The 21310-nt window shown below is 39.8% G+C and overlaps 1 protein-coding gene across 2 annotated transcripts in view; it reads right to left on the bottom strand.

The window, feature by feature from the left end:
- The window catches only part of SORCS3 (sortilin related VPS10 domain containing receptor 3), a 296555-nt gene that overhangs the window by 106891 nt on the left and 168354 nt on the right, over positions 1–21310 (bottom strand). For both annotated transcript variants that reach the window (XR_001873022.1, XM_017804150.1), the window contains exon 5: positions 11352–11425. Coding sequence is in view for 1 of the 2 variants with exons in the window: in XM_017804150.1 (XP_017659639.1) it covers positions 11352–11425 (74 nt within the window). In the remaining variant the exon portion in view is untranslated. The remainder of the gene's footprint in view (positions 1–11351; positions 11426–21310) is intronic.

The raw sequence follows: 21310 nt of genomic DNA on the forward strand, positions 1-21310 counted from the left end.
CTGTGTTACCCACACATCAAGAATTAAAGTTGTATGGTCAAGATGTAGGTAAATCAAGAGCTTCTCTTTGTTGGGTTCTTAATCTACTGTTATAGAGGAGCAATAAAAGGAAAGAAAAGTACAAGGCCAAATGAAAAGTAATACTCTGCTGTTTTCTAGCCTCAAGGCAAATTCCAAAGTGTCAGCACACAGTTCAAATCTAATGATTTGTAGAAAGAAAAAACAGAATTCTGGAGAAACTACAGCAGATCCAGAAATGGCTTTAGGGAATCACTATTACAGATTGCCCCTAAAATCAATATTGTAATGGAACATGTCTCCTTCCCTCAAAGATTTTCAATCAAAACCTGAAAACCAAAAAAATTGTGAGCAAAACCTAAGAATCCTTCTGTATCCTTTGGCCAAAAACCTGGCAGGGTTTTTGGCTTGGTTTTCCTTATTTTCTCCAATAAAAAGCAAGATTTTCTCCTATGGGATAAAACACAGATCTACTGAAATCAGCTCTGAAGTCTACAGGTATAATTTATTATTTCCTAAGTAGTTGCTGACAGACACAGGTCAGTATGTTTCTCTCTCTTAAACTCGGCTACCGAACTTCTGATGTTTCACTAAACATGGAAATGTGTCTACATCCCATTTTTATTGCCTTCTGCACAATGGAGGACTATTATCTCTGAGACAATTACAGAGCTTTGATAACCACTGCTATCTCCTATTCCAATTAGCTCACTACAAATATCCAAGTGAAACAGTATCACTCACTGGCTTCTCATCCTTGTTCTGTATATGATCAGCAAGAGACAAGTTACTGAATCAACATTATTTAAAAGAACCTGTAGTACAGCTTATAAGTACTCCTTCCCACTCTTACGTTCTGATGTGGCTTCGTGCTCACTGTGCTTAACAATAGCAAAATTAAAGTAATTTCATTCTACAGAGGAGGCTCAGGGGAATGCCAGGGAATCAAAGGATGGGAGTTTCGTTTTCTTCGTTTGCTGAGAATGAATTCTGCCTCATATAACTGCTGATGACTTGTCGTTTTAAGAGAGTTTGTTAATTTACAACAAGCAAAAGGCATAAAGACAGACCTCCTTATCTTAAATGGATGTTATTGAACGACATAAATGGTTCATGTTTAAATGAAAGCAGAAACATATTGTCTGTTTTGCCATGATAAGACTGTTTTTTCTCCACAGCATGGGTTCAGCTTCTTCTGTTAAATAAAACAACTTTTTGTTCAACTTAATGCTGGGCAAACTTCCAAAGGTTCAGAGGCTGAAGTCAGTTCAGGGAAATGAAATGGAATTTACCTGGGTCCTTCCTGATGCTTCTTGAGAAAATCTCCCTGAAGAGCTTTGAGGTATGACTGAAAATCTAGTTTCCAGTAAAAATGGTCCCTGATACTCTTGATGAACTTGCTGAGGATAAATCCTCCATTAGATTGCAACTTTCTCCGACGCAAAAATGCTTCCAGCCCCAGATACTGTAAAAAAATGAGCTGTAAAACCCCCTCAAGGGTGCATCTCTTGAAATCCAAGTGGGTCATCTGAGATATGATCCAGACAGAGGGAGGCTGGATCCAGAACAGATGCTTGGTCCTGATGCCTGCAGGTGTTTTGCCATTGAATGAAATGGCTAGAAAATTATGTCCACAATCAGAGTATGTGAAGAAGTTATTACTAAACTTCTCAGAACAGTGACAATTTTTAAAAGAATTCCCAAATATTTCTCTTTCAGTCATCTGAAAGCAAGAGGGATTCTCTCTCACACTGAAAATTCACCCATTTGCCCAGAAACAGAGAGATTAGTATGGTATAGAACAAAGGCCAAAACCTAAGCCGAATCCATCGTAAAAAAAGAGTGGGAGACTATTCCCTGCCAGCCAGCAAGCACAAAAAATGATGCTACTTTCAGCCTGGCAGCCTGAAATTTGATTAGCTTTGCCAAGCTATGACAGTATGGGAGATTCCCATATGCCTCAGAGGGATGCATTATTCAATATATTAATTAGAGGACTGGCTTTCACCACTGCCTCCTACAAAGTATCACAAAGAATTACTCTGGGACTGTTACTGACAGGATGAAATTAATTTGTGTTTGAGTTCACGTGCATCAGGAGAGCCAGCATGAAGCCCGGGCAGACTACATGAGTTGGCAGTAGAGCATTTAATCTTCCAACACTGGCTTTTGAAACACAGTGATGAAGTTTAGAAATCTTATCTGGTACCCTCTTGCATGAGAATAAAACAGATCCTTCCACCCTGCACTATTCAGAGACACAGCATTGGGATCCAGTCCAGGGATCAATATAAAGTGGGAGAAATATTTAACAAATTCCTCCTTAGATCCTCCTTATTAGTGGTTTATCTAGTCTGCTTCAATCCCAGAGATTTAGTCATAAGAGAGTGTGGGGGAGGTGGGGGAGGTGCTAATCATCCAAGATTAGCACGGGGAAAAATAAGAGGAGAGACTGGCCCTTGGGACTTGAAGAAACCTGATAGATGAGAGACCAAAGTAAAAGGCTTTTTGATGATTGAAAGCACTAACTGCAGTACAGTATATAGTGGTAAGCATTAAATTTAAACCCAATGAACAGAAATATTTCAGCCCTAACTTTTCAACACTTTAGAAAAAAACACAACTACCAGCCACAGTACATTAAAGTCATGAATATGACAAGCACCACAAATTGTACTAGAATCACAGAAAATCTCAAATTCTAAAAGCCAGATAGTATTTATGTAAGGACATCCACAGTAACATTAGTGGAAAAGGGGTAATCCTTCCTTCTGCAAGATATGCTGTGCTTCTCAAGCAAAAGGAGGTAAGAAAAAAAAGTTCCTCAAAGACAACTTATTCCAAAATTGCCCTTCCAGAGGATATACATCACTCACTGAAAGAACTCTTTCTTGCTGCGATAGCAGCCAGAATTACAGTCATTATATGTATTGAGAGTTTGCTATCATGTGGCACTTTTCTTGTTGTTCATTTATTATGTAATTCTTGGGTTTTAAAGGGTAATTTTAAATTATTTCCCTTCATAATCACACAATCACACACAATCCTTGTAGCCAGTATGTTATTCTTTTTTTTTAATCTTGCTAAGGAACCTTTGAGCCCAGGTAGCCTGATAGAATGGCATCCACAGGACTCCATAAAAAAACACACTTATTTTCCTAGCAAAGCAGGCAGTAAGGAGAGGAGCACCACAAAACAGTAAAACATCAGCTACTATTTAGAGCTTACATTCATAGTACAAGAGACTGTTGTACGAAATTCCTTTGTAAAATGAAGTCATCAGTCAGCATAAAGTATAAATATACACCAAAACCCCAAATATCTTTGGTTTTAGTCCCAGGTAAACTAGAAAATATTCTGTAATACTTCTCCAGTAGTGTACTAGGTTTTTCCCCACCTTCTACAAAGATGCTTTCCCAGATCCAACTATTTCTGTCAATCTCTCTTAAATTAGTTTAAAAAAACACGGACCATGCTCGGAAAGGGGAATAGTAGTCTGAACATTACACTAACTGTAGGCACAAATGGAACATGTGGGGTCTGTGCAGTTTCTATAAAAAAAGTCCTGAAGTGTTTCTGGAAATAGAAAGTGAAGGATTTTCCTGTTCTTAGGTCATTTAGGATTTTATACTCTTAGATATTCATGAAATCTACCACAACATCACTGGAAGAGCACTTACCAACCTGGAGTTGAAAAACAGCATAGGATTACCTTTAGGAAATAGTATGCTCATGGACAAAAGCAAAATATAAAACTTACAAAGTCTGATGATCAGTCTTGTAGACTTCTGATCACAGTTATGAAGTAATAAATTATAAGCATACTGAACATATAACTGGGATATTAGGGACCAATATCTTCTCTGCATTTCAGAAGACCAAGATGGGAATAGGAGTCAGCATCTCTCTCTTTAATCACACACTTTGTTTCAGACTGCATTCTTTCTCTATTTTAATTTTAAAAGATTATATACTGCAAAATGAAGTTTTATTCAAATTTTAAAATCATTTAAAAAACCTTTAAAAACTGCCAAACATTTCAGAATGTTCTGTTTAATTTTTGAGAGAAACATTTTGATAATTTTTTCATGAATTCTACAATACCTTTATTGACTTGAAATTTTTTCAACAAAAATAAACACTATTTCAGCCCATAACGAGTATGCAACTCTGTATTTCTATCTCTGTCCCTGAGTTGCTGTGTAATCACAAGCTAGTCACCTACAATCTAATATTTGGAAAGACTGAACCTCCATAGTGCCAAAGGCATTAATTGTAGGCACATAAAATGAAAATAAAATCCCTAGACTCACAGTTTCCCCATTTGCTCTTCTTTTAAGTGAAAAGGAAAATAAAATTCGTTTTATGATCACCACGGTTTTGTGATCTTTAACCAAAGTGACCTTGCAAGGAAATCTTTAATGTATGTCAAGAACTTTTAAGAAGGTGTCATCTCTCCTGAACTCTTATTACAGAGCTTGAGGCTAGAGTTTGAAAATTTTGTTCTCAGTCTAGAAAAGTTCATGGTCATGGTGGCTTGAGTAACACATTCCAGATTTATGTTAGCTTTACCCTCCAGGAGAAAAACGTTTCTTTCAGGTATTCTTGCCCACAGGGCAAGCAAAGCAAGTCCCTTAACAAAGCCAAATGAATCATTAGCCCGAGGGAGGCTCCAGTAATAGCTCCCTGTTCAGTTCTTCATGTCCTGTCCATGTGAATAGACCCTGGGTACGTGTCTTGGTGATGCTAAGAGGTGTTATCCATGGCTGCCAAACTGGAATCATTCCTTTTATCCATAGCTCCATGTATGGTATGGTTTTAATTCTGAAAAACTCTAATGTAGGATTACTTAACAGTCAATTTGACATTTACAAGACTATGTTTTCTTAACACTAAACTTGGCTGTAAAAAATCAGGCGATGTTTCCCCAGCACTATGCAATGACACCATCTGGTAGTTAATGATTAGGGGGATTTACAGGAGAGACAGGCACATATTTGACTAACCATTTCATCGCTGGCAAACTAGGCAAGTAAAGTTAACCTTGGCTATATCCAAAGGTCACTACTGGAACTGCTGCTGAAACAGTCTGTGTGGACCAAAATTGGCACTGGAATTAGGAAATATCAGCACTGTCACAAGGATGAGGAAATAAAAAGAGACACAATCGTTTGCCTCAGAGCAGATACAAACCCAGACCATAACCTTTTGAAACACTGAGGAAAACCCCTTATCTTCTCTTACATTACTCTCAGATATCCGAGCCAGCCTCCACTATAGCCGTCACGAAATTCAGGCTGCAAATAAAAATAAATACATTGGCTATATTTTATCATCTGCTCCTACCCAAAATCACAAAAAGGACTGAACACCTTGCCCTCCAGAGACAAAATTTGCTGTCTCATTCCTCAAACAACTGTGATAGAAAACCCTTAACTCCAAAGCACAGCCTAAGTTAGTGGATGCACAGCTTCTTTCCTTCTCCCAGTAAAAATACAGCCTTTTCCCTTCTCCCCCTTTTTAATCCTTGATGATTGAAACAATTGTAGCTGCCATTCAATGGATACCAACAAAACCAGAAATCTGATTGACTATCATGGAAAAAAGAGAAAAGATAAAATTCTGGGGAGACTCAGTGCAGCAATCAGTAGTGTATTTGAGAACTGCTTTTTCCTACTTGCAGATACAAACAGTGCTCCTTGAAGCCAGGCTAGTGCATGTTCTATTTTCCTCCTCACACTGTCTCTCCTTTCCTTTCTTGGTGTTTTCTGTCCAGCTTTCATCACTAGTGTGTATTTCAGTGTCTTTTACTGACTAGGCTCATGCTGGACATCGACTTCAGGGCTCCAAATTTCCCCATAGCCATTAGAAATGCTGTGCAGATTTTTCCCCCTCTTCCACACAAATGGGTTTTCCCTGCTTTCCTGCTACCAGGCTTTCACAGAATCACATACAGTCCCAGGGAGCATGATTTAAAAAAACAGTAAAAGAGAGAAGGGAAATGTCTAGTTGTAACAGGCAAAAAAACAAACTAAAAAAAACCACAAAACCAAAAAAAAACCAAAAACAACCAAACAAACAAACAAACAAAAACAAACAAAACAAAACAAACAAAAAAACAAACAAAAAACCCCAACCAACCAAACCCCCAAACCAAACCAATAATAATAAAACCCCCCCACAACAAATGCAAAAACAACAACAACAAAACCACCAATAAACTCCAAGGAAAATGGTTCCACATCCACCACTTCATAATCGCCAGTGATGATGGGAGGCAGGAATCACAAATGTGTTCTCCAGTAAAGAGCAGCCCGGGGAGACCTTAAGAAAAGGGGTGGGTCTCTCAAGGGATATAGCTCTGTCCTCTGCACAGGATAGTGATCCTTGTGTCTACTCAGCAAACACAAGGGCCTCCAAAGACAGATGAACAGGGGATAAATTCACAGCCATTTAGCTGATTAGACAGAAAACTCCCCTTGAGAAACTCCATATTTTAAGGAATTAAGCCATAAGATGATAAAAGGACTTCATATGCCACTAAAGCATCTTTTAACTCTCTCTTGCCCTCCAATGCTCTTAATCCACTACTGTAGTACTTCATATTACAATATTTTAGTACTTCACCCACTACACTCATCAAGGTGCTCTCCTATCCCAGTATCACCTAGGGGATAACAAGGCAAAGTCAGCTTGAGTCATCCAAGACAGCAGGGAAAAACTGTGGTCCAGTTGTGGATGCCCTATCAACCAAACTGTCCTGCTCACCTGCTTAGTCCCATTGCACCACCACAGGAAAAAGCAGAGGTAGTAAAACAACTGAAGGACAATTGAGTCCTCTGAGTTTTTATCAGAGCAGCAACAGCATTTAGTCAGCACAGAACACACCATGTGTTTTACAGACAAGGAAACTTCCCCAACATTTCTATGGTACAAAATATGGACTTTGTTTTTTTATATCCCTCCACATGGCAGCACAGGTGTCTAAGTGATAGTGAGATAAAATGAACAGGGCCCAGAAGGAGCTGCAGAAATGTGTTTTGGAAGAAGAGAACATTGTGTAGGTCTTTAATAAACTTTGCACCCATGCTGATTCCAGTTATCTTGAGTAATTTCAGAGAGATGAGTGATCTTGGAATTTCTGTATCACATTAGCGTAAGCTCCTATTTCCAGCCTTACAGGATCCGAAGTTATTAAAATCTCTGGGGCCAAGGCACGTGGGAGCCAAATTTGGATGCGTGTACTCACATCAAGTAACGCATTCTGTTCAAGCTCTGCCACTGCCATCAGTGGGTGTAGTTAACAAATGAATCACTACTACTAAAGTAGAGATCTCAAATCCTAGGCTTTTATAACTATCAGTGGCCCAGAGGCTCAGCTCATGCACAAACTTTGAGAGGGCTCAGGAACTGATGAGAGATGTTCCATGAAGTGTGGGACTTGTGACATCCATATGGGATGAAAACACAAAACTACAAACTCGTGAGTAGCTCAAATACCTAGGACTAAGGAAAGAAGCTGAAGGAAAGAGCCAGGATACAATGCCAAAAATCAGGATTGGAGCTTAGGGCTTTGGTTTTGACCAATAAGGAGCCATCATAGATGCTGCCTGGTTAGAACTACACCAAAATGCACAGTGATTTGTGTGTCCATGACTAACAGACAGGTCTTTCTTACTCTGCTGAGTGAAAATTCACATCCCAGTCTCATGAGCTCAGAAGCAATAATAATTTTATCCTGGCCTTAAAGTCTCTATATGTGAGCTCTCTCAGGGAGTGTATAATTATTTGGAAAGGTCTCAGAGAGAAAAATAAGACCTTTCCGTGTAAGGCTGACTGATCCTATGAACCAGGTGAAGTTTATAGTCTTCACAAGCCCATTCTTAGCAGCCTGAGAGATGAAAGTCATGCTTTGAAGGCAAAAACATTCAACAAAGCCTGCCTCAGATAAAGCCAGCTGCATTCAAATCAGATGAAGTCTGTCCCATTTGATGAAGGATGCTTACCTGAGCAGAGCAGCACAAATGTGCAGCTTACCTCTGATTTTGGCATCTCCCTATCATTATTATTTCAGTTTTAATTGAAGTTTTATAAGTTTTAATTAAAATGTTCAATAATGTAATATTTGATAGACTGATTACATGGACAGTGATAGGCTGGTGACATGGACAGTGAGTGCACATTCAGCAAGTTTCTCAATGACACCAAAGTGTGGTGCTGTCAACATGATGGAGGGAAGGGATGCCATCCAGAGGGACCTTGACAAGTTTGAGAGTTGAGTCTGCGTGAACCTCATGAAGCTCAACAAGGGTAAGTGCAATGTCCTGCACCAGGGTCAGGGCAAACCCAAGCATGAGTACAGGCTGGGCAGAGAATGAATCAAGAGCAGTCCTGGGGAGAAGGACATGGGGATGTTGCTTAATGAGAAGCTCAACATGAACTGACAATGTGCACTTGCAATCCAGAAAGCCTAGCATATCCTGGGCTGTGTCAAAAGAGGCATGAACAGTAGGTCAAGTGAGCTTATTCTGTCCCTCTATTCCACTCTTGTGAGACCCCAGCTGGAGCATTGCATCCAGCTCTGGCACCACCAAGCATAAGATCGTGGACTTGCTGGAGTGATTCCAGAGGAAGCCATGAACATGATCTAGGGGCTGGAGCACCTCTCCTATGAAGACAGGCTGAGAGGGTTGGGATTGTTCCACCTGGAAAAGAGAAGGCTCCGGGAGAACTTATAGAACTTTCCAGTAGCTAAAGGGGTGACAAGAGAGCCGGAGAGGGACATTTTAAAAGGGCGTGTAGTAAAAGGACAAGAATAGTGGCTTTAAAGTGAAAGATGGTAGATTTAGAACAGATAACAGAATGAAATTCTTTATTGTGAAGCTGGTAAGACACAGGAACAGGTTGTACACAGAAGCTGTGGAAGCCCCATTCCTGGAAGTGTTCAAGGCCAGGTTGGATGGAGCTTTGAGCAATTTGGTCCAGAGAAAGGTGTCCTTGCCTATGGCAGGGGGGTTGGAATTAGATGATCTTTAAATTATTTTCCAACCCAAACCATTCTATGATTTCATGAACTCCAAAGAGTAGTGGCTCATGTCCCTCTGAAGCCTATAGTTATGCCCACTTTTCTCTCTCTTTCATAACCTAATAAAAAGAAATCAACAAATTCCTGAGGTTAAAATGGTCTCTTTGCATTTTTTTCTGAACAGATCTTACAAGCCAGAGCTTGTAAGCCATCACAGCTTGCAGCTTTAAAAGGAAAGAGAAGGAAAAAAAGAAAGAAATCAGCTAATGAAAGTTATTATGTTCCACAATTTCAATACCTCTGATGCTTGCACTATGAATTGGTTCAGATCCCTCCAACTCTGGGAAAAACCTAATTTGCTCTCTTGGGAAGCTTATTGTCAGTGGGATTCTACTGTTTCTGAGTGGAATAAAGATTTCTAGGTCTATGTCTTACGAGTTTTAACTATGAAAAACTTGTACATTTCCTAAGAGAAAAAGACACCTGAAACAGAGACATTATATAATGCAGTGTTAAAAAACAGTGTTCAAATTATGCAGTCAAAAGACTATGAAAAATGAGGTAAACTGTGGAAAGGATACACTTTTGAGTGTCAAATGGACAAACAGGCAACTAGCCAATATTATATGAAAATAGAAAATAAACCACAACATCACAACCTGTCCTTTAAAAAGAGATTCTGCTTTGTTACCAAGTCAGCTTAGCCCTTGCACTTTATCCTCCAAGAAAGCCTTTCCCCTAAGTTCACTTGTATTATTTAAAGGGTATAGTAAAATTTTCCCAAGGACCAACTATTCTATTTCACTTGGAGAGGATTTACACTCACCATTGTCAGGTGCATCCAGCACAAATACTGAAATCAAAGGATTTTTAATAGTTAAGTCAATCATCCACCTGCCACCAGAACCAGGAGAACATAACAACTTCCTTTCCTTCACTATGGAAATATGGAACAGTAACAGTCAGACAAAATTGTAGATCTTTGATATATTTTGCAGGTTTGTGTGACTTAGGACCCTTGTAATTTCTTTTTCTTGGTATTCAAACACCTTCTCACATTGTCCATAATCCACAGGAACACTAAGGGAAATCTCCAGACTTGGTGCCAAAAAGCCATGTTTTAAATGTAGGAGTCTTAAACTGTTTAGGGAGATTTCCAGAAGGACGTAGATAATTTAAAAATCCTATGAGTTGTCTATCTCCACTACAAGGTGTGGAAATACTGCAGATACAATCCATAGATATTTTGGGCCTGGATTCTAGGTGCTTTCAATGAGGTGCAAGAATTTCTGTGAGAATTTGACTCTAAGATATATAAATCATGCTTTGCAATTGGGAGTCAACTTTTAAGTTATCCAAGTCCTTCTTAGTTTTAACCAGTCAAAATAAGACCACTTCCTTAATATTATGATTTTCTTTTTGTTTTTGGTCTTAATGACAAGACACCTCTTTTAAGTATACACAGATTCTGTAAATCAGTACTTCTACACATTTACATGCACCATCATCTGGCATGTAGTAAGTACAGCATTAAAAATCTGATCCAAGCCCCAAATCTAAGTTCAGCTACAAAAGAAACTACAGTTTTCTCTTTCTCTCTAAAAGTCAATTCTTGGGTCTTCACATGGTGGAGGAAAGTTTGGAAAAGAGACATCTGAGATGGACAAGGCTGCACATGGGAACTCAATTTGTTTCACCATCTGATTTTAAGACACTCTCCCAATCTGGGAGGTTGACACTTGGGAAATGGAAAGGAATTGAGTCACAAAACAGATTTTTAGCAAACTGTGTGCTGATCTTGGCCTCTCACCAGTCAGTAGAGAGAAACTGTCTCCTCAGAGAGTGATTCAAAGCAGAGTCTGAATCATCCTTTCTCATGAAGATTGCATAAGGAGACTGGTCAGAGTGGCTGGCTCTGTACAAAGACTGTGTTCTAGGCTAAAGTAGCTCTCTGAAGAGTTGAAAAATAGGAAGTCTAATGATTATAGCTTTGCCACTGAAGCTCTGGGCAGTTTCTCTGTGTTACTGTAAGTAGATATACAACAAATAAGAGAGAGTTTGATAATTTTGCAATTATCAAAAGACTTGTGCTTGTTTGTAAAAGATACCACCTGCTCTCAGGTAAGGTACAAACATGACACTACTGCACTGCAAGATATGTACTAAGGACTGATCATGTAACATTGATGATGACCAAAATTAACGGTATACTTAATGTTCAGGTAAAGCAACCAGTCCCTTCAAGTTAGATGCCCTTCTCCCCTCCATGACCTCCCCAAAGCAATCCAATTCAGAGGCGATAACTCACCAGTAAAACCTGTTTGGGGTGACCCGCTCGTGCATGAGCTGCCATTTTCTTCCAAAGTCCATAGAGCTGTACAGCTGAAAGACAAGAGAGAGAGGAAGTATAAACTTAAAGAAAGAAGAATAAAAACTGTTGCTAGATAAAGTATTAAAAGCAGTTCAGATTAAAGAACATGAATGGATTGTCCTACACAATTATTGATCAGCCTTGTTGCCAGGGTTGGCTAATGAAGCAATGCTCTCTCCTCACATTTAACCCAGACTGAGCTCCTGAGAATCAAAAGCAGGTTGACTCTTCCAAAACCTTTTCAAACATCTTTGTGCTTCCCAATTTCAGCTGTCAACACATTCACTTTGGCTGCCATATAACAAAGCTGGCTCCCCCCTGTTTTTTTCTGCTCAACAGGAAGCAGGTGATTGTTGACCTATAAATTCTTAAAATTAAATAGAAAGAAAGACAAATCAGATTAGTCAACATGACTCTGATGTGATAGGTAGTGACTATACTCAAGGTCATGCTGCGATTTGTTTTTATGGAGTGAATTAGATCTCTTCTGTGGGGGAAAAAAAAGTAAATTTCTCCTAATTTGCATCTTCTAATATTCAGAATGAGGTCTAAATTTTGAGATAAGTTAGAAATCAATCTGCTCATTAGTTAAACACTAAAGATAGTGAAGCGGCTCTTCTTGAAAGCCAAATTTTCAATATAATGATCTTTTTGAGTCTTTCTGGTTAACAAATGACATAGCTGTAATGTAAACAAATTTCCATGAAACTCCACACTAAGTCTCTGACATAGGTTTGCTTCATGCGTACTCTGCTTAATACCACAAACCTCATTCTCCATATAAATGGTTTATCACCCGCCATGCACTCTCTCATCAAAAATATGTAAGCTCCTTTTCTCCAACTTTGAGCAAGTTTGGTTCTTAGAAAAAAAAATACACTTTGAGAAATAACTACTATGCTTTAGTACTAGATTACAGAGAAATAAATATCAGGCAGCATTTTCAACAGGATTTCAAACAAATTTCGTCTGATATAAATTCTGGCTCAACAAAACAAAGGCTGATTGCAGGCTAAGGAGGTAGATAACCGAGCTGAAAAACTTAGATGATGCTTGTAATACCCAAATTTGAATCCTTAATAGGAAAACGATACCATTACAGGTTCTGCATTTGATTTGATTTTGAGTAACTGGATTTGCAAATTGGAGGCAGGTCCATGTTCAGATTAGAGTGGTTCAAAACCTAGTGATGTGGACTGTGGTATGGCTATGATGAATGGCTAAATGTGACTGGGAAGATAAACTACATGTGCTTGCACTGAATATTAAAGTTTCTTTGACCACAGAGATGCAGCAGCCACATTGGAGCTGGACCATAGAACAATTTAGAAAAATGATTGGAAGGGGCTGTTTGAGCAGTGTCCAAAGCCTGAGGCAGTTAATTAATTCTTGCTATGTTTGTACTCTATTACACAAACCAAAGCAGTGTATAGCTAGCAAAAGGAAATTCAAAACCTGAAATTCAGACCCCATCAAGCATCTAATGCAAATGGTATGTGTAAAGACAAAAGAATCAGTCCATTGCATTTATGCCAACGGGAACTCCAGTTTTGGCCAACATTAGCTCAAGCTGCCAGTAAAGCATATAAGGGGAAAAGAGATGGAAGCAGGCATCCTCCAATATTAATGTCAAAAAGGGCTTCAATTATGTAGACTTCACTCCAGCCAAGATCACCAAGCTTGGGGTAAGAACTATTAGGAAAGATTTTCTGCCCCATGCTCTTCAGGAGATCAGACATCACCTGAATGTTCTAATTTGGCCATATTTCTTTAGCATTCTCACTAGATAAGGTAAGATAGTGCAGTAAACTCCACATTATCTGGACTTCCTCGGCTTTTCTGGTCAACCAATCACAGTGATTGTCTAAAAAAATATGGTAGAGAATCCTCTACCCCAAAAGGAATTCTGCATAGATACAAAATAAAGCATTGCTTATCTTTTTTAATTAAAGGAGCCAGGAGAAGAAAAGTCCTTGTCCAAATTCAAGATTATGCTTATGAAGTCAATATTAAGATAATTACCTTCTTGGAACATCCGGATTTTTAGAAACAATAACTGAGAATCCACATTCCAAAGTCAAAACTCTACAAGTGCTACAACTCTGCCCTGACTTTATCACAGTGCCTGTCAGTAATATTCCTTGAGTCAATTGACATGGTTGACACATACAAGGACCTCAGCACACAGCGTTGCATTGGTTGCATGAAACAACTTGGTCATCCTTTCTATTTCCTGGCTGCAGGTACTACTCACAAATTGAGCCCTGGGGCTGTACAACCATGGTGCTGTGCAAATCACAGGCTCCAGGCAGCTTAGTTAACTCATTACCCTCAGTTAACTCACGCTCACAAGCAAGGGCAAGTGGGTCTAGCATCCTGATTGTATTCTGCAACAGATTAACCATTCTTGCCATGAGGGGAAAGGATTAGCAAAATACATCCATTTCCTTGGATTCTCTTTTATCTTTTGCCCCTAGCATTTCCCTTTTTTGCAGCAGCAGCCTAACAGCAGTAGCTACAGACAGCTCAGCAGCATGAAGCACAATCTCTTTCTAACTACTCATCTCTCCCAGTGTCTCATTCAGGGAGCATCCTTCTCTATATCAGGTTAAAAACCAGAAACCAGCTACTAGTCTGGCTTTTTCCTCCCTTCTCTCTATTAGCGCTTGGACTGACTGATGGTAGAAGGATTAAATTGAACTTGCAGTCTTATGTGATTTAAGATAAAGAGGTAAGGAGGATACTATTAATTTCAATAACATTTTTGTATTTATTCACCTTTTTATTCTAGGTGTCCACTTTGAATTTTAACCAGATGACTGAGTCTTAAAGCTCTATGAAAGAACAAATTCCTAAAAGGCCTCTCTGGCCCAGTTCACTTTTATAGTATTATTTACAGATGCAAATGTAAAGGTTAATGTTGAATTACTAAATAAAACATACAATAAAGAGATTTCTAGTATGCACTAAAATTGAATATATACATACACTTTCTGTTTATCTCCCTTCATGAGAGAACAGATATTTTTAGAGAAGAAAACAAATTTAGTGGCAGGTACAGCAGATTTCAACAGAGATTAATTTGTCCAAAGGCTGAATACTAAGCAAAGGAAAGAAACAAGGTAAGTAAGGTGCCAAGGTTTTACCTTTTTAAAGCTCTGCTCTGGTCTTTAGTGACAAATAATCTCTGGCATTTCCACCTCCCAGAGCACTCCAACACATCATTTCAAGAGGAAGGGACTCCAGCGTACCATGAGGGTGTACTGTGAGGGTATGCCCTTTCTGAAACCCCCTTGTGTTACTTGACATGCTCTGATGACTGAAAATTTAAGACCATTATGGGTCTTTATGTTTGTATGGACTGCTCTTGTCCCTCAATGCAGCTGAAGAGTGGCATGTCGAGGATTTGTGTAAGGAGTAACTCCAAGGCAGGACCCAAAACAGAAGGACAAAATCCTGGCTCAAGGCAAGGGTGAAATAATTTGGGTTTTTTTATATGAAAGTGAACTCAGAATTCTACATCTACTACAGAGACACCTCAATAAACACAGTCACAGCATTTGGCCTATCCCAGAAACCTCTGCACCTCTTTGAGCTGACAGGTTCCAGGAGCTTCTTGAAAGACAAGGTGCTAAACACACAATGTTCAGATACCCTACTGAGCCCATCTGAATGATACTTATCAATTTCATCTACCCTTACAGCAAGACAGCCAGAGCATTTACTAGTCATGGCCCTAGAATTCCTGCTTGCCTACAGACTGGCATGTGACACTGCTACAGTACAGATGGGATTCAGGAAGACGAAGGGTCCAGCATTTTGTGTGTTGGACAAATGTATTTTCTAATGTGCTCCCATGCTTAATGAAGTACCCAAACTATTGCCCTGTGTTAGTGTGTCTGGTGATAGACACTGGCAGGATTCAAGAGCAACTCTGCTTCCACACCTGGCTTTGAGGTCACCCCAGTTCAGCAGTACAGCTACAGTCTTTGAAAAAGGGTACTGAATACTAGGGGAAAAAAATCATGGAGTCATAGAATGGTTTGAAAAGGACGTTAAAGATCAACTCATTCCAATCCTCCTGCCATGGGCAGAGACACCTTCCACTAGACAAGGTTGCTCAAAATCTGCCTGTATTCAGGAGCCTAGTTAGATCTTTCATTTAGAAATGTAAAGGCTGTAAATAGCAAATGTTTATCCAAACAGCATCACGATACTCCACACTCAAGGATCGTAGCACCAGGCGTATCACATCCACCAACACAGCCTTGCTTTTTACCAAGAACACAATCTGTGCAAGCAAAGACATTGGCAGCCCAAGTGATTTAGAACTTTGTTTCACCACAGGCCAGAACCTTAATCATGCTTGTTTTGCTCAGCACAAATCTGAATCATAAAGATACTACATAACATAGGCAGAATGCTTCCTCTTCAAACTCTAAGAATACTTGAAACATTTCACACTAGCATTGTTTCCAAGTGAAGTGGCAAGCCCCTTAAAGATGCAGCTTTATCCCTGGTGTCAGATTCTGTGCCATAAACACATGCAATGTGCCAGAAACACGGTCAGAACTACAGAGCTGTAAAGGAAGGAGATATACACACATACATCCACAGAGCTGCATATGAAAAATGCTGTTGAAATTCTCCAGTACAAACTCTCAGATGATCTTGTCCAGGGTTTGTTTTGAGTGTTTTGTTTATTTTGCCAATGAGAGCTAGCAAAAGAATTGAAAAGGATGACTTTCCTGAGAAACAAAGCTTCTCAGAACTGGAACAGCATGAGAAACTGGTCTGCTTAAATTCTACTTAGAGAGAGGGGAGGAGAACGTGTAGTGAAGGAAACACATGGAAACCCCAAGAAGAGATTCAACCCCTGATGTTAGTCACACACATCTGAGCTAGTCACCAAGGCTCATTTTTAGACAGGCAAGAAACTTCTAAAATTCCTTTTTATTCAGGCCTTAGAATCCTCCACCTCTCTCAAAAGACACTATAAACAACCAGCAGTGACTAGTGCAGAAGGAAATGACCCCACCACAGACACATGATTTAGCTGAGATGGATTTCATGTTAGGTTCCCTGTTTCCAGGTTGACCTGCTTGGTCTTCTTGGGGGAAGTATGAAGAAGAATGAAGATTCAAGGCAAGCTGAAGAAAGACTAAGCATACAAGAGCCTGGGTACACTTTACCACAGCAAGAAGCACATATAGATGTCACATATAGACTGAAAAGCAATAGATGACGGACTAAAGAAATTTATAGACCTTTTATATCTATAGACTTTTATGCCTAAGCACACAAGAAGGGCATCAGGAACATATATAAAGAACTTATAAGCAAATAAAATCAAATACTCTTTGTGGCTATGAAATCAGATCTATTGGCCTCAGAAAACATCTTGTGAGAATCTCAATAGTTTCCTCCCTGCCAGTCAACCCTGGAGCGCAAATAATGGTGTCAGACAAAGTTAGGAAGAACAGCTGGACTACATGCACTTAGAGAAACAATGCATTTATTACACAAAAAATTAGACTCCCCCCAGACAATACATCCAGCTGATGATGGGAAGATGCATTCAACATAAATGCTGCAGAGTGAGAGTCAGTCTAGTGGTAATAACTGGGCAGCAGCTTACACATGATGGAAGAGGAGGGTCAGATTAGTCTGGCCTGCCATGGCCTCAGAAGAGCATGATCCCGAGCAGTAGATCAGATTGCTTACATGAAAAGATGGCTCTGATCCCAGAAAAGCACAAAGCAAACTAAAACCTTCTTTGCCAGAGCTGGTGGGAAAAATCTACAAGATATGTGGAGGGTTCCTGCCAAAATCTCAAACTGGGACAGAAGAAAAATAAAATTAGGTCAACATTTCAGCAGGAAGTTGGACTGCATGCAAATGTACTGCAAAGAATAACTCAGAAAAGAAAGTCTGTTGCAGGGTCTTGCATTTTCTCTACAGAGGGAAAATGACCATGATCACTAGAAAAAAATTAGAGGCTCAGAAAAAGCTGTAAACTCTCAGAAAATTGCAAGGTTTGTCTCTTCGCTACACTTCTGTGTTACAGACAAAATTCCAAAAGAAGAAGGTGCCATCCTTAAAATTCCAGAAAGTTCATTCCTAGAAGGAAAATGAACTGGAGGAAAAATTCACAACATTTTTCAGTCTTGAGAATACAGAACAGATAAGCCATGTGTGCCAACTGCCAGAGCTGATCCGTCACATGGCACAACAGAGACACATGTAACTATATGGGTTTGCATGGAACTGTGAAGAGATCAGAATGGGATGGAGGTGGCAGAGCTGCCTCCTGCTACCACAATCTACAAGGTACACCAGGAGTTATCTTTACCAGTATATACCACTGGCATCCAATAGACTCGGCCAGAGGTAGAGGAGGGTTGCAAGCTGCTCCTGTTGTCCCCAGCTGCTTCACTCCTTTTTCTAGGATCAGCTCTTTAACCATCACAAAAGAGTGAATCAGCTTCAATGGCTGCTGATTTTTCTGTGTCCAAGCCAGGCTGGTCCCTTTGTCCAGTTTCTTCTCAGGTTAAAAATCACTTGGCAGTTTTTGGTCTGAGGTCTGTGCTAAATGGATCCATCTGGATGAAGCCAATGCTGCTGTGCAGATCAGCCTTCACCGGGGAGCTCTGTTCCCTCCCAGCCCAAAAAGGAAAATCTTGTTTGCTCCTGGTGGCACCACACTGCAGCCCTTTAGAAGTCCCTCCTTACACTCCATCAATGCTTATACTCCAAAAGTTTAACAATAAGGAGAAATAAATGGGAACCACACGTCTAATGGGAAGATTTTTCATTCAAATGTGCTTTATTGTGTGATATATGCCTTTAATTACAGTGCAAGCATCTGGGTACATTTGTTGCTATTACAGACCAATCTTTCATGTTTATTGAGCATAAGACTACAAGGGAGAAAGCAGGAGAGGCTCCAACATAAGGCAGAGTGGGACATAAAACTACCATCACATGCTTGGCTGCTCCTCTCCTTCCTTTATAAACCCTGTGGCACTATCTGTAGGTTAATCTCTATATTACACAGAACAGGATTTAATGGCAGAGGGTTTTTTTCAGATTAGTGAAAGAAAGAGATTTCACACCACCAAACCACCTTCCAAATTTACATAAGATTTTTCCAATTTATTTCTTTAAGTGGAAAAAACATTTCTAAAAGTGTGTACATGGGCATTAATGAATAGGTTTTGAAACTGTATTTAGAACAACATTTTATTCTGAAATGTAATTACTGTTCATGTAAAAAATTTCACATGGCTTCAAAGAAATACTAGTTTGGGCTCAAGCATAATATGTCATTTAGGCAAAATGAAAGCAATGTATTTTGCTCCAGATTAAATTGTATGCTATTTGACACACACCCCTGACACCCAAAATAGTTTTGCATTCATCAGCATTTTCTCAGACTGTTACTCAAAACAGTTTCCCAGTTGTGTGACACATCACCCCTCAGACACTGAGAAGACACACACCTGAACTGATCTAGTTCACACAGATGAAAATGCTGTTCCCACTTGGGGTCAGCCCTGACAGTGGGTAGGTGTCCACTCTCTTCATACAGTTCTCATCTCACCAGCTGAAGACTTCCTTAAGACCTTCACCCCACTTCTCAGTGGTGTTGCGTGACCCTATTTCTTCACAAAGTCTGAGCAGTCTCACAAACTGTCCATATTCTTATACTTCATTCACCCTATGAGGGCACCTCAGCCTGAGGCCGTGGGTTCTGTCATGGATTTATGATGCAGAGCAAGCATTTATGGGCTGCCACAACACACTGGGATACCTCTGTCTCCTTTGGTCATGGATATGCCCCCACTGTCATCCTGAAAGGCTGACAGTAGCTGGGAAACTACAAGAGATGAATGGATACTGCTTAGGAAGTGTATGGGTTTTACACTGGAAGAAATCCCTGTCTGGACAACTCTGGTCCACACACACAGTCTATGCTCTATACTGCCTGGGACCAAGGCCAGATATTGGACCAAACCAGCCCAGAGAAAGGCACACCTTAGTTAATGGGAGTCTTATGTCTCCCAAAAGAGAAAACAGAAGCTGATAGGACAACTGTGACTGTGAAATAAATTCTATGAGTAAAAAATTATAAAAGCAAGGTAGAAAACTTCAGTTTCTGATAGCATTGAAGATGCAGCTTCAGCAAATATTACCCTAGCTCTCGTACGATCTTCTACAATTCTTTCTTTTAGGCCACCTTCATTACCACATGCTTGTCTATCCTGTCCTATAATGAATCAAGAAGCAAGCTTGAACATATAATAAAGAAACTTGGAGTTCCTTTCAGCTTTACTCTCCTACTTGGTGGCCAATTCTAGTCTCCACCAGGGGCTCTGCTAGCTTGAGAATGTTCTTCAGTACTGCTCTTACTATAACACTCTTAAAATCCCATGGGGTAACTCAGTTCATCTCTATCTACCCAAAATTTTTTTTGACTGGATTCCCTAGCAATCCATGCATCAACAATAGACAGCTACTGAAGGGAAAAGCAGAGCCCGATTATACAGGCAGTCATCGCCACACATACACAAGCTAGAGATCATATGTAGGAAGGGAACAGAAAGTGGTTTCATGGAAGATGAGAGATGGTGTCCTCCCTGCACTTCACAGTGATTAAGTTCATCCTGATCCAAACGTGCAAGGGAGACTGCACGAGGAACCCAAATGAACAGCATCATTGTAAACACCAGACACCATCAGGAACAATTTAGCTTGATGGCTGTAGCAGAAACTGTCACTGCACTGAGGCTTCACTGCCAGAAAAATCACCAAATGAGAAACTCGCATGTTTCAGGGATCCCTTAGAGCTGCTGGCCCACACCATTTATATTGCTGTCTTTGATTCATCCATCACCCAGTTCCTGCAAACAAACAACTTTTTTACCTTTGGAACAAATGAATCTGCAAATGCAGATCATGCGAGAAAAAGGAAGTTCCTAACTAAGCTCTCTCAGCAGCTCTCCAGGTTTCTAAATGTTCTGTGGTATCTATATTTAAGCTATTTATCCCATTTAATTCAAACTCTAGGTGCCTTCAATTCACCTCATGAAGTAGAGTGAAGGAAAAAAGCCCCCATAAAACCTCAACAATAAACAAAGCTGATTCAAGGCAAAAACTATGGCAACTCACCAAACTTGATATAATGTAACTCTAATTCCTGAAGTTAACCTAAGTTCACAGTGATGGTACAGCATAACTCATACTGGAAGGTGGCAAAGGAAAAATAAAGCAACCTTTTCCATGCTGTCACTTGAGAAAAAGCACAGCTCATCTGGCTGGGGACTTACCAGACTTAATTTTGCTGCAGAACTTTCAGGCTCATCACATTTGTGCCACTGGCTATGTGTGCATAACTCTTGTGGATTTGCACCAAGGTCTGAGAAAATCAACTGGCCTGAAGCAAGTGCTGTGTTAGAGGACGAAGCCAGAGTCCTGTTTTGGTAGCAAAACTTTTGATGACATTATTGTTCTTTTACTATATGGCAGGAAAGCCCCCTTGGGCACGGTATATTCTGCTAACATGTTATTTGTACGTGCTGTTATCTCTTGAACACTGCAAACATAAAATGCTACAAAATCTATATTCAGACAGTTTATGATCACTGAGCTGCTGGCAGAAATGAGAGGCCCAAGGTACGACGCTGTGAGAAGGATCCTGCTTTCCTCCTTTTGCACTACAGAATCTCAAGAATTTTTTATAAAGCTTTAAGCTTTGTTGTTTCTTTGATCAATTGTCCTCCTCTCAAAAATATCACCCTTCATTTTGATGCCTCAGCTCCTCCTTTTATCATACCCACAATACTTCGAATGTGTCAAAATTTTACTGCATCATGCCCTAACTTTCATTTTATAGC

Source organism: Lepidothrix coronata, unplaced genomic scaffold (genome assembly GCF_001604755.1).
Source record: "Lepidothrix coronata isolate B3197 unplaced genomic scaffold, Lepidothrix_coronata-1.0 Scaffold8, whole genome shotgun sequence".
Taxonomy (NCBI): Eukaryota; Metazoa; Chordata; class Aves; order Passeriformes; family Pipridae; genus Lepidothrix; species Lepidothrix coronata.